This window comes from Penicillium oxalicum, chromosome VII (assembly GCF_001723175.1).
Source record: "Penicillium oxalicum strain HP7-1 chromosome VII, whole genome shotgun sequence".
In the NCBI taxonomy this organism is placed as follows: Eukaryota; Fungi; Ascomycota; class Eurotiomycetes; order Eurotiales; family Aspergillaceae; genus Penicillium; species Penicillium oxalicum.
Genome location: NC_064656.1, coordinates 1,563,690 through 1,576,636, shown reverse-complemented (window position 1 = coordinate 1,576,636; position 12,947 = coordinate 1,563,690). Strand labels below are relative to the sequence as shown.

General features: G+C 54.2%; 4 protein-coding genes across 4 annotated transcripts; 3 read left to right on the top strand and 1 right to left on the bottom strand.

The window, feature by feature from the left end:
* Positions 1-1,965: 1,965 nt before the first annotated feature.
* On the top strand, positions 1,966-2,757 carry POX_g09083 (uncharacterized protein; the record flags this gene model as incomplete). Its single annotated transcript, XM_050117848.1, has 1 exon — positions 1,966-2,757. The coding sequence occupies one exon, from the start codon at positions 1,966-1,968 to the stop codon at positions 2,755-2,757; it is 792 nt and encodes a 263-aa protein (XP_049965992.1).
* Positions 2,758-2,786: 29 nt separating this feature from the next.
* On the top strand, positions 2,787-3,431 carry POX_g09082 (uncharacterized protein; the record flags this gene model as incomplete). The annotated part of the gene is made up of 1 exon (XM_050117847.1): positions 2,787-3,431. The coding sequence occupies one exon, from the start codon at positions 2,787-2,789 to the stop codon at positions 3,429-3,431; it is 645 nt and encodes a 214-aa protein (XP_049965991.1).
* A 405-nt stretch (positions 3,432-3,836) lies between these two features.
* POX_g09081 (Negative regulator of mitosis) lies at positions 3,837-10,139 on the bottom strand (the record flags this gene model as incomplete). The annotated part of the gene is made up of 1 exon (XM_050117846.1): positions 3,837-10,139. The coding sequence occupies one exon, from the start codon at positions 10,137-10,139 to the stop codon at positions 3,837-3,839; it is 6,303 nt and encodes a 2,100-aa protein (XP_049965990.1).
* A 431-nt stretch (positions 10,140-10,570) lies between these two features.
* On the top strand, positions 10,571-12,619 carry POX_g09080 (uncharacterized protein; the record flags this gene model as incomplete). The annotated part of the gene is made up of 2 exons (XM_050117845.1): positions 10,571-10,632; positions 10,711-12,619. The coding sequence occupies 2 exons, from the start codon at positions 10,571-10,573 to the stop codon at positions 12,617-12,619; spliced, it is 1,971 nt and encodes a 656-aa protein (XP_049965989.1).
* Positions 12,620-12,947: the final 328 nt, after the last annotated feature.

Below are 12,947 nucleotides of genomic sequence, written 5' to 3'. Positions count from 1 at the left end.
ACGAGCAGCACGGGTAGGCTTCTCCTTTTCTTTTCCTTTTCCTTCTCCTCTTTCTTCTTGGCGCGAGTGTCTGGGGTATTTGTGGCAGAATTGGTGTCCTCATCCTTCTTGCGACGCGACCGTCTGGCGCCGGAAGCACGTCTCGACCCGATCATCTCATCCACGGGCGGTCCGTCATCCTTGGGAGGGCCTGCTCGGGAGGATCAGTTGACATGGTGATGATTCAAGTTGAGATGGACTGGTCAAAAATGCGTGATGTTCTGACGATGACTTCACACTGGTCCCGATGGATGATGAGAATTGCCGGCGTGGATTTGGAAAATGAAAAAGGCAAATTGTCTTGATGGGGAGGGGGTTGTTGGTGAACGGAGGGTGGATGGGTTGGTGTAATGGCAGGATGACGGGGGTGAGGGGAAAGAGATGAATCAAAAACGAGGTCAGGAAAAAGAGCGATGAGAGGAGAGAGGAGAAGGCGAGAACGAGAGGAAAAGGGAAGGGAGGAGATGGGAATGGGCTTGAGGGGATCAGACAGGCCTCAGTTAGGGTAGGGGCCGGTGCTCGTGACTGTGAGGAACTTGGGTCTGTTTAGGTACCAGTTCGGACGAGGTGGTAAGTGGAAGGTCCAAAGGGGCATCAGAAAGACGGGCAGAGTAACCAGCACAATACCACTGATTTCGACTTGGTTACCTGGCATAAGAAGGTGCCCCAGCTTGACCTGGACAGATGGCTGCCGAGGAGATTGTGGTCGTGGTATCCAGTCCGGTACTCGTACTGAGTGATGCACAGACCTGAGACCCGTCTTGCTCTTTCGGCAGAGACTCGCGTAGTCCAACTCCTGGCCGACACGTACGGACCAATCGTCTAAACCACCGGAGAGTGTCAGTCCTGCAATTGACCCAAACCGACCAACATCTATAACGAGTCGGGCCTCACCACTGGACCAGATCATGAACCAGGGCTAAGTACTGACCCGCCCGGGAATGACTCAGCATGGCTGGATCCACTCCGCAGCGGATGTCCTGCACTGTCCCCAACTGCACAAAGGCACCGTCATTCCCTTGGCGCCCCCGTGGCTATCGTTCCCTCCATCCTGATCTGATGGGAGGGGTGACCAGACGAGGGGTACCAAAGGAGGCTGATATCAGCAGAGCACTCGATTCAAAAAGGAAAAAGGGACGCCAGGGTCATCTCTCTCTGAGATCTGAATCCGATCGGTCTCGATAGATCCGTCCGCATTCCAACAATCGGGCCCGGAGTGTGTCAGGAACAGGACCGAGGCGGATCTATCCTCAACCATACGCGATATGATGATACGGGAATTCAATGGCTTATGGCAGAGACGTTCCCTGATATTGCACCCGGACATCAATCTGACAGATGAATGGGGTGCTTAGGTCTTGGCTTGAATGAATCGATCGTTCAGGGACAAAGAGCTTTGATCTCCAGGTGACCTGGACTTTCCCTAGTCTGGTGTCTGGCCTCTCCAGTGTACTGTAGAGAGGGTCAAAGACCACAAGTAATGCGGTATGATTGATAGATGAATTCTCCACCTGATGATACGCAGAATATCAATACCATGATCTCGAACCATGATCCAGATGTCACATTTCAAATTTCATAACACTACCGACGCCGGAATCAAACCCCAGGATATTCCTTACTGCTGAATTTCCTCATTTTCTGGCTGTGCCACACAGCATCGTGTATTTCCCCTTTCAGCCTAGCACTCCCGCACATCTTGTGCTAACCACATACGGTTAGTCTGTATATCTCCAGCGTTTTTAGCCTTTTGAGCCGCAGCGCCCCGCGCTGACATAATCGGTTTTTTTTCTCTGCAGGCCGCCCGCTGCTCCCTGCCTGACTCGAGTGACGGTCGACTCCTCGGCCCTGACGCAGATTACCCTGGAGATCATATCTCCCCTCTCGCTCCGATCCATCTCCGAGTGATTGATTCCCCATTACACCATGGCCTTTCGAGGTGAACGGTTCATGGTTGATCTGGACGATGACACTGTCACCATCCCCAGTGATCCCGCCCCCTCACCCTTCTCGTTGATCGGGGAGATTCGTGAGCGAGCACCTACCGCGGCTACACCACCGGCTCCAGCACCACCTTCGTCCACCTCTTCAACCGGATTTCCCGCGCATCGCCGCCGCACCAAGACTCCGTCCTTTAAGGAACGACGAGCTGGCCAGAAAGCGACCCCTCAGGCCAACGATGTCTCGTCAAATACACCACCCACTCTGCAGGATGACAAGCGAGCCATCGCAGAAGAGAACAAACGTCATCTGGCATCAATGTCAGAAGCGCAGATTCAGAAGGAGCGGGAAGAGTTGATGGAATCGATGGATCCTGCGCTTTTGGAAAGATTCCTCCGTCGAGCTCGGATCGATGATGAAGCAAACACCGGCGCTGGAGCGACGCCAGCGACGCCGACACAAGAGGATTCATCCGAGCCCGCAACCAAGTCTGCAGGACACTCAGCTTCTACAAAATCTTCCAAATCCGTTTCCTTCGATATATCCCTATCGGAATCTACAAAGGGCAGACAAGCCGACGTCATCATCCCTCAAAATCCATCATCTTCACTCAAAGGACCCGCCAACGACGATCGTCCACCTCTCCAACCGCCAAAAGACCTGCGACCTGCCTCTGAAAAACCCCCATCATGGATCCCGCCGTCATTGAAACTTTCCACTTTCCTCGCCCCAAACAACCGATGCCAGTTCTCGACCCTTCTTCCCCAGATTTCCTAACGGACCTTCAATCCCACTACTTCCCCGAAATGACCACCGATCCAGCCGCCCTCTCCTGGCTCCGCCCCCCGTCTAGTGATCCGGAGGACCCAGACTCGACCTCTCCGTACCATCCCGCCAGTAACGCAACATCCATGACTCCCTCAGAAGTCCGCTTCTCACTCCGAGGCACCATCCTGGGACCAACAACGTCCTTGGCCCTCCCCACCACGCTTGGTCTGCACCACCACGGCGACGACCCCCAGGCTGCCGGATATACTATTCCCGAGCTGGCGATCCTCTCGCGCTCAACATTCGCGGCTCAGCGCTGCATCGCCTGGCAGGTTCTCGGCCGAATCTTGTTCCGACTTGGTAAGGGCGAGTTCGGAGAACGCGGAGGCCAATTATCCGAAGGATTGTGGTTCGTCATTGAGAAAGAAGGGGTCGTGGGTGGCATGTTGGCCGAGGCCGAAGGCGTCAGTGGCCAGGAGAGGGTGCGTGGAGGCAAGAAAGATGAGACGAGCAAGGAGGGAGACCAGGAAAGCTCAGATGGTCGTCCATCGTTGCCGGTTGCGTCAGGAATCGGGCGCCATGCTAGTGCTGCGGCTTGGGCAATGGAAGGTGTTTGGCTGTGGCAGAAAGGTGGTGGAGGGGATCGAGGACTGTTGAAACCGGGTCAGACGCGGCCGCGGTAGTGGAGGATCGGGTTGGTCTTTACTGTGATATACATAATGGCATTTGCAATAGCGCGTATCTAAAAAGGATTGTGGGAGTTATGGTCCGGAATTTACCTCATGGATCAACAGTGGATTATTTTACTCTTTGCTTCTAGTTGTCTGCGGGTACACACACCTGATACCTGACACCTCAGCATGATCAAGTCATCGTTGCAAAATCAAGCAATAGTATATAAGAGCCAAAAGATATATCTAATTTCATGCATTATCGTGGATATCATATCATACAACCTAGGAAACACGCTAGCATCTCATCACATCCCATCCCCATTCAATGAATAAAAGTCTCCAAAGCCAATACGAACGAGAAAAAAAACACCCCCCCCACCCCCCCTTTAAAAAAACCATCGAAGCACGTATGCCTCACGCACCGCCCATCTCACTCCCAGGCCCTTCATTCTGAACCTCCAGGATCTGCCACCTAGCCTCCTCCAAAAAGTCCCTTCGCAGCCACAGACCCGATGTCTGATTCTGAGCTTGTGGCAGCACTCCCGGACTAGCATTCTTCTCCGCATCGTCGGCCTGCACACGATCCAGCCATTCGAATAAGAGTCGGAGTTGCCAGACACGGTCACGAACTTCATCCGCATCCGCGCTTTGCCCGTGGGCAGCCTGTACAATGTTACGCACGGTATGCGCCAGCGCGAGTCGAGTATCGACGGCTGAAGTGCGGAGCCAATGTGGTGCTGTAACCAGGCGAGTGTTGATGCGACTTGAGGGCGCAGGGAAAGAAGAAGGGAGAACGAGTGATCGTTCACGGATATCCAGCCCTTGGAGGGACGGTAAGGCGAAGACCCAGTCCCATGGAGACTGGGAAGATCCTGCTGCAGCGCCCAGTGAGCCAGACAGTAGAGCAGTGTGATTTGGCCATAGCGACGGGGGAAGACCCTTGGCGGGGGTTGCGCCTGCAGCTGTCATGGTGGGGAGAATGTCTTGTGTTTCGCTCAGACCGGTAAGAGTGGACGCGAATACCGAAGTAGAATCTCCCGCAGAACTGTAGGTAGCCTTGCGGCGCAGATAGACAGATGGATCTCCTCGGCGGAACTTTTCGCGTAGAGCGTCATCTTGGCTGAAATCTAACGCAAGGGGCCAGTGATCCGGTCCCCGGACATCCACCCGGCGGATCTCGCCGGGATCAGGGAGCAGGCAAGGAGCAGTGAGGGTTGATACACCACCAGTGTGCAAGGTGATAGTGATCGGGATCGAAATTGGACGCCGGGTGTCGAGGTCCCGAGGAACAATACAGCGCGGTTCTGCAGCGAGCACCCAGAGATGGCGGAACGCTTGCAGGTGACATTTGTTGTCCAGCACTTCTGTGGGGAAGACAGGATAGAAAGCACAAAGAAGGGCAGCCACACCGAGATCAGAGGTGCCGAGTGTATAGCTACCCCCGCCGAGGAAGAGCATACCGATTGCCATATGCGCAGCCATGTGACTGCCATAGGGAGTGTCTGGGTCGACTCGTCCGTGGAGTGACCGCAGTCTTCGGAACAGCATCAAGTCACCCGTACCAGCCATGACGACTGCCGCAGACAGGGACACGATGTCTTGACAATTTCTGACCGAATTACGTGTGAGTCTAGCATCATAGCTGAGAACCGGCAAGCGGGAGATGCGGATGAACTGGTCAAGGTAGTATAGCAGAAGATCTCGAGCTTGCGTATTGCCGGAGCCTGCATAACGCAGGCCTAGCGCAAAGCAGAGACCACCGATGATATTGAAAAATGGCATGTCCTCACTCTGCAGCCGGTGAATGCCCCGCAGACGTGCACGTCTTCGATAGACCTCGGGTAAGCTTGAATTGATCCAGTCCACTTCTGGTCTGATGCTGTCCCACATGATGAGATGCCGAGCTAGAGTGCGCAGCAGGAACAGATCCGGTCGGATGTAATCGAAACGAACGGTTGTATCGGGAATGTCGATCTTCTGAGCCAAGACCTGATCATTGGTCTTCATGAATATGAGTGCAGTTGCGATTGTTGCACCCGCAGTGGCACGATCCAGCACGTGCGCCAGATCAACGTGCTTGGTACCTGCTGCGATGGACAGCAGTCGCTCCACAACGTGCATGTCTCGCATACCTTGCAGATCTTTGCCCTTGGCGAGATTGATCAATCCCAGAGCAAACCCTGCAGCCAGCCGGTATCCCTCGTCCCGCAAGTCCTCCTGCGCTCCAGCATGTTCTTCCTCTTCTGTGTTCTCTATCTCTGATAGCATTACCTCACTCATGCGACGATGCTGAGAGCGGCAATAGAGGAGGCCGATACCCATGATACCAGCGGTCTGGGTCAAAGGCGACAGGTTGAGCTCGGCAGCGCCCATCGGAAGCATCCTCGACACGTGGACCGAAAGTAGCCGAGTGATCAAGGTGTCCATGGTGCCGATGTAGGATGCTGAGAGGCCAAGCAGCAAGCCGATCGAAGTCATGGTATGTTTGGGAGTCAAGTATTTGAAAGCCACCCATTTCGCTAGGCTCTTCAGGTGACCATTCAGACCGAGGGCGAGCAAGAAGCCGGCGTGGCGGTTAGTCAATTCCGCGGGCTTGTTGAAGAGGATCCACGACGTGTCGATACCTTTGGATTCCTTGGAAATTGCCAGTCCAGTCGACACACCGTTGTGGAAGAATGCCCAGCAGACCTTCTCCTCGGTGAAGGCGTTTCGGTCAGCGCTCACAGTGACATTCGAGGGCTTCATGACACACTGCATCGAGAACGAGGGAATTGGCAGCTTCTCAGTCAACAACGGCAAACGCCCACTAAAGAAAAGCATACCACGCCCCGCAGGAATCGATAGAGTGCGATACGAGACAAGTTGCATAATCTCCTTTTGTGCCTCAAGCAGATCAGAATCCGTCCAATCAGGCTCCGGGAAACACTCTGCCACAGGCGCCTTTGACTGATTTAAAAGTCGCGATGCCTCTACATAGCGTCTGTCCTCGCGGAAGACAAGTTTAGTGACGGCCAGTCGATCAGCTTCCGCTGAAGCCTCAAAGGCAACTCCACTGTCAAATTCCAGTGCCGAATTCCCAATATTATGGTGATCACGGAAAGCGTCATGGGAGGAAGCGACCTGCTGAGATGGGGCGAAGCTTTTGGCTTGTGCTGGATTCATTGACATATACAGATCCTCGCGATCGATGATTTCTAGCAATGCGGTGTGCCACGAGGTAGATGCCTCGTTTTGGCATTGCATCACTGTCTCATACAATGGCGCACTCACCCCTTCTGGGAAGGTATCGATGATACTCTTGTTCAAACCCCAACGATGAAGTAGCTGGATTTTTTCCAAGGGCGAGGCTGCTCGACGTACGTCGCAAAGGAAGCCACTCAGGGCTAGTGTTCTTGGTGTCAGATCGAAACATTCCTTCCAAAGCCTGTCCTTTCTCGGAGTACGGTCTCGAGCATTGATGACATCGAGAAGCGATAAGAATGGGGAGAATTCTTCGCGCGAAGTCCGGGACAAGAAATCGAAAACGGACGGTGGAGAGAAGGGCTCGGCAGGGACGTTGAGCTCGGTGATACGAGTATCTTCGAATTGCCATCGTTCCATACTGGCCATCTCAGTGCCAAAGTATGAGCTCTCCGACCAATTCCAGGATCGCCAACCTAACCAACCACCAAGCTGGGCAAGAACAGGGGCGAGAAGCCCCAAAGGCTGTTGAGACTCTTCCGCATCAGAAGTGCAGAGTTTTTGTTCCTCCCGCAAGAGGTGAAGGCCGATCAGTATTGTACCAAGTGCGGTGCATCTGGTCGACTCGGCAAAAGCCCCCGAAATGGGCAGATATCCATCCCCACCAGTGGCTCGTGCTCCTGGGGAGCTCTGCAGGAACTCACGACTAAGAGATGCGCAGCGGAGCAAATAAGAATTGTGGCGATAAGTTGTCCGGTTGGCATTTGGTTGTTCGCTTTGAATCTGGCGAGTGGTGTCACGGGTCGAGTGTCCTGCGACGGAGTCCTGCTCAACAATCCAGTTCCAAGCGCTGCTTTTCATCCATGGCGCAACAACACCGGAAGATCCGGACTCAAGATCAAGCATGGCTTCCCAGCTTTCCAAGTCAATGTAGCTGCCGCTACTGGAGCGAAGGAAATTCTTCTTCCGGCGTGTGCGTCTGGCTGGAGCCTGGGGTTGGGGTGATTTGATGAAAGGGATTGCTAGAGAAAACAAAACAATGACTAGTGCAGTCCACTCAATGTCATTCTCTACATCATCTCTGCTCTGAAGCCACCTGATGACTTCCCACCAGGCAACCAGTATGCCGTCTCCAGCCTTTCCGGTGTCACGAAGCACGAAATTGCAGACCTTGACGACCTTTTGGACAAGCTCATTGCGAGGCTCCATCTGGATCTGGAGTCTATGGCGCTGCTTTGACGTATCGACCAGGTCAACCTTTCCGCACGAGCAGCTGTGATCGAAGGCATTAAAGATAAGGTCTGGGTCTGCCATGACACGATTGACGCCGCTGTCTCGCGGTCGAATGGCGAGTTTTTTGGCCGACACGCCGTGTGGATCATTCAGATATAGTGGGCGCGGGATTTCGACCTTGCTTGGACTACTCCAAAGAGTTTGCAAGGATAACTCGCGATGTCCATTTTCCAGAACAGTCAGTGTCAGAAGTCGTGAGATCCCGCCATCTGTTATGGTACAAGCATCCCAAACATTAGGCACGTACTGAACCCCAGCTGCATGAACCAACAAGGGACGTCGCTCTGCCGACTTGGATTTCTTTGCTGCTTTTCTGTTCTTGGGGATGGCCACTTGCTCGACTTTCATATTCACAATTGTCATGTTTCGAGAATCTTGATCCACAATGCAGATCGCCACTGATCGCACATTTCCTTTCTGCATATTCAATTCTGGAGAGGACAACGTGGAGACTCTGAGATGGTGGGAAGATGCGTGGCCAAAAGATCCGCGAAAATTGCCAGAAAACATCGTAGAGAAGCTTTCGACTTTGGACAAAAGCAGCTCTTCCGGCAAACCAGAAGCTGATTCTCGCAGTGCAATATTGCCAAATCCTTCGGCCAAGCCCCCGCCATTCATGTCTTCGAGCAATTTGTCCACTGGGGGGTCCACAAAGCTGCCAGCAGCACTGTAGACGGATCCCGATCCTGGGGGAAGACTGGATCGAGGATTGAAACCGAAGCTCGCTCTTGTGCTACCTGCCCCCATTGACTGGCGGAAGCCGCCGTGATGAACAGCTGTATTAGACTGGCTGCCCGTAGCGAGATCAGAAAATGTGACCCGGTCTTGGCTATTAGCCAGATCTGTACGTGCTAGTAGAGAGCTGACCCGTCGAGAAGCCTTAAGAGGCACTCCCACGTCACCAAAGTCTTGGGCAACTCTTGACACTAAATCTTCCTCGGCGGTGTTTTTGCTCTCCGTGTTTTGAGACGAGGCCCAATGCTCTGTCCACGGCCCAAAGCTCTCCCTGCCTGTAGGCGGACGAGCTACTGGGGTCGTTGCACCAGTAGCCATTCCAAAATGGGAGCTACGCCTGGTGGATCGTGTACCCTCAGTCTGTCGGCGAGACGCTCCTCTTTTTGAGCCATCAATTTCATCATCTCTATACCTTGCCGTCCAAACGGTATAGAGCCCCGTAATGTTGTTCATAGTCAGCACCAGAATTAGAGGGGTGTCGTTACGAGTCTGCCCAAGACTCGACAGTTCGTCTTTGGCGGAGATGTAGACAATCTCGTCAGTGGGATCAAGAGAATCCAAGCCTGAACCTTGACGCCGTGAAGTACTGCTGCTGATACTACTCTTGAACCCGGGGGATGTTGAGCAAGTCACCACCAATCCCATTTCCGAATGAGGATCAATGAGTGAGAAGACACGAGGAATATCTGCACTGCCGTGAGAACCCGAGCCCCAAGTCGAATTGCGTATCGAAGGCAGTTTGAAAGACTGCCTCTTCCCTTTGCCAGGTGCCGGGCGTAGTACATTCGACGACTGGGATGCACCCGGATCAAAAATTGAGGCTGAGGTCGACGTCATGAAGGAATTGGGCGGAGGGCCACACGGGGTCTGAGTATGTGGACTTTCTTCAGAAATCTTTCGCTGAAAAAGCAATCCACGAGGTGTTGCGAACACAGACTCGACTTCAAAAGGTAAAGGAATTGTGTGACTGTTTCCCGCGACAAAAAAGATGTGTGCTTGAGATTTGAGCACCACCACCAAAGCCCGGGAGCTCTGGTCGCTCGAACTCGAGGGAGTTGCAATTGCAGCTCGAGAATCCACATGCAGATTCAGCGTTGATCCAGAACCTGGTAAAGATGAAGCTGCTCCAAGACCTTTCTGAGTACCCTTTGACCGGCTTCTCGTCGCGGTATGGGTGGCGCGATCCTTCTTCGAGGCATTGGTGGCTTTTTCTCTGTAGCCTGGTGACCTGGCATTTCCAGCCGCGAATTGAGTGAACAGAGCGTATCTGACGTCCTCCTTTTCGGGGTCGAATCGAAAGACTCGCTTGACCACGCCTGCACGAGACCATACCACGCAATGCTTTGTCCACACCAGCTCGTCGTCGACCGGGCCAGTCGAGCCTCCTTCATCGACACATGTTGTCCATTTATATTGGTCTTCCGAGGGATCTGGTGAAAGAAATCCTTCCGCGACAAGGTAGGAAATAGCTGAGGGTTCGTGCACTCCAAGTGATCGGGTGGTGGCCATGATGGGCGCTGCGGTAGCTTGAAGCTTTGGAGCTCGATCCGTAGACAAAAGCCGCCTTCATAGACACGAGTTTGGTTGTGAAGATGTCTCCAAAGCTGCATTCATGGTCTGGGCTGTTAAATCAGGCTGAGACGTCGGATATTTGAGAAGTCGCGCAGGAACGCGGAGAGATCGACCCGCCGGCTTTCTTTTTGCTGCCGACCAAAACAACTTTACTTTGACATCTCCTCCACCTTCGCACCTCCGAACACCACCCAACGTCTTTCACCACGCTCAGCTTACCACGAGCGACGTGAAGGTATCTCTTGATCATCGCGGCCAACAAGATTTAGCTTCGGAGCGACAGCGATTTTCGTCGTGAACTTGCTGTGCCGGACGGCGCGCGCCCGTGCCTCACGATCTCGCTAGTAACTTTGAAGATCAACTCCGCAATGCCGTCTTTTCCTACCAATCCGCTTGTGCGGCCCCGAGAAGATGACAGCTTACAACTCTGGTAACCATACCTGCGGCAGCTTCTGCTCTTTGGTCGTGGTGAGCTCTTCCACTAATGCCCATCCGTTTCCACCTCTAGCTACCGACTACCCCATCGCATTCATGCTGCGCAAGCCTACCCCCTGCGGTCACCCAATGGTTCTTCGATTATCATTTACGGCTATGAGACCGGTCTGAAAGTGGTATGGAGAGGTGGGAAAGGTTTTGCTCCCTTGAAAAAGACCGCGCCCCAAGATCTGGCGAAAAGCGCAAAGCTTGATGGCGGTGATGCGGTCATGATCATCGACTCCGACGAGGAAGATTCAGCCCCGGCACCTACGACGCCAGAGGTGCCCACATTTGATTTCGAGACCTTGGAGTCCGAGGTCGATCCCGCCTTCCCCTTCGAGCCGATTCTGCGACAGATAGATATTCCCTTGGGAAGCAGAGTTCTCGATGTAGCTGTTCCCAGAATTTTCCCGGAGGAGGCGCGCGCTGCCCTTGATCCCTTCCCGACCGCTGCCAAGGACACCATATTTGTTGCGGCAGTGTGCTCTGATCTTTCCACGCGCGTCGTCACACTCCCACTCGTTCCTCCTCATCCGACACAGAAGGATTCTAGCAGCTGGAATGTTCAGAAAGTCACACTGAACGGAGGAGTCACTCACCAGGACATCCCTCGGGGTGTCTCAATGACCTTTACATTTCAAGAGGCTGGGGATGAGGCAGGTCGCCGAAAGGTACAAACTCGGGTCGAGGAGGCTGGGCGCTGGGATCTCCTGGTGGCCACCCATTCGGCCGAGGGATCGGGCGCACTCCTGATTCATCGGGTACCCCTCAGTGAAGTGCAGTCGGACAACAGAAACCTTTACCGAGTGACAGAGCAAGATCTCGTCACGCAACGGCGGACGCTCCCTTCCCCTGCGCGGAGCATTGCCTTCAATCCTTCGGCATATCCTTTTGCACGCCACTCGCATCTATTGGTAGCCTTCAACAGCGGTTGTGTGAAGGTCTATTCATGTCTATCAAATCCAAAACCCTCTGCAAAGAGCACCAGACGGGAATCGATCTCCCAGGAGGACACCGAGCCCCTCGATGTTGAGGGCCGCTGGCTAATCAGTCTCTACCCCGGTTTCGAGCAGGGAGCCCCAGGGCTCGTTCGACGAAAAACCATCATTGACGCCGATTGGGTCCTAGGAGGACGTGCTATCATGGTTCTTCTGGCGGATGGCGAGTGGGGGGTTTGGGATATTGAGGGAGCCGGGCCCGGGACCACCAAGGGGCCCTTACACCGTCAGTCGAATGTCCAGGGCGTGACAGGAGGCTCTTTAACTACGTATGCTGTCAGCGGGCGGATCGTGGCACCCTTGACCAACACGCAGTCTGAGGCGGAACCGCGATCCCGATTTGCCCCCATGACGCCGTCTACGAGACGAGTGCGAGAGGATACGCTGTTGAAGGGCTCAACGACAAGCCCCAGCCCTTCACTACGGGGTCAGATTTCCGTATGCCAGACCGGCATTGCGCATGACCTGCCGGATGAATCCATTTTGCTGCGACACGGTCAGCACACCGCAGCGATTCCCAGCTTGCTTTCACTATGGCGGAACGCCGTGAAGGCGACGGGTACCTTCGACTCCTCGAACCGCTGCCGCGTCACGCCCTTCCAGGTGGTCAATCTGATGGGAGAGAATTTCCAGGCTATTGGTCATCTGCCGGCTCCGGCGCGCCGATCGCGAGCGCTGAGTTCCCAAAAATTCGACATCTTGGTAGCTGCCGAGCAACAGGTTGTCATCCTGGCACCTCGACTGGTGGAGTCTGAGGATGATGCCCCTAGCGCTCCCCGGGCTGCGAAACCAGATACTCACGCGGAAGCAGATCAACTAATGTTGCGCCGAGGTGAATTGGACGTGGAGGGCATGGGTCGCCTTCTCAGTGGTATGGCGAATGGCGGTGGATCTCTGCGCGTGGGGACTAGCCCCGTGAAACGAGCTCGCATCTTTACTTGATCTGGTGACGGACCTTGTGACATTTGCCGTCGATCACGCTCACATACTAATGAACACCAAGACCTTTTGACATCGATCAGTCGCCGCAATCCCGTTCTTCTTGCTCCCAAGGCGTCTCTCATCTCTAGGCTTCCTCTCTCTCTCCCCCCCCCCCCCCCCCCTCCTTCCCATTCCCAATTCGCGCTGTAAGGTGGAGCGCAAGGCGAGGTCCATGCCTTGAAATTCCCTCTTCGGAGGTGAATAAGCTCTGTATCGGATGCGATATATCAAAGCCCCCCGTCTCCCAGATGGAGCTTTTCATGCTCCAGGCTTGCGGACTCGTCCTCGA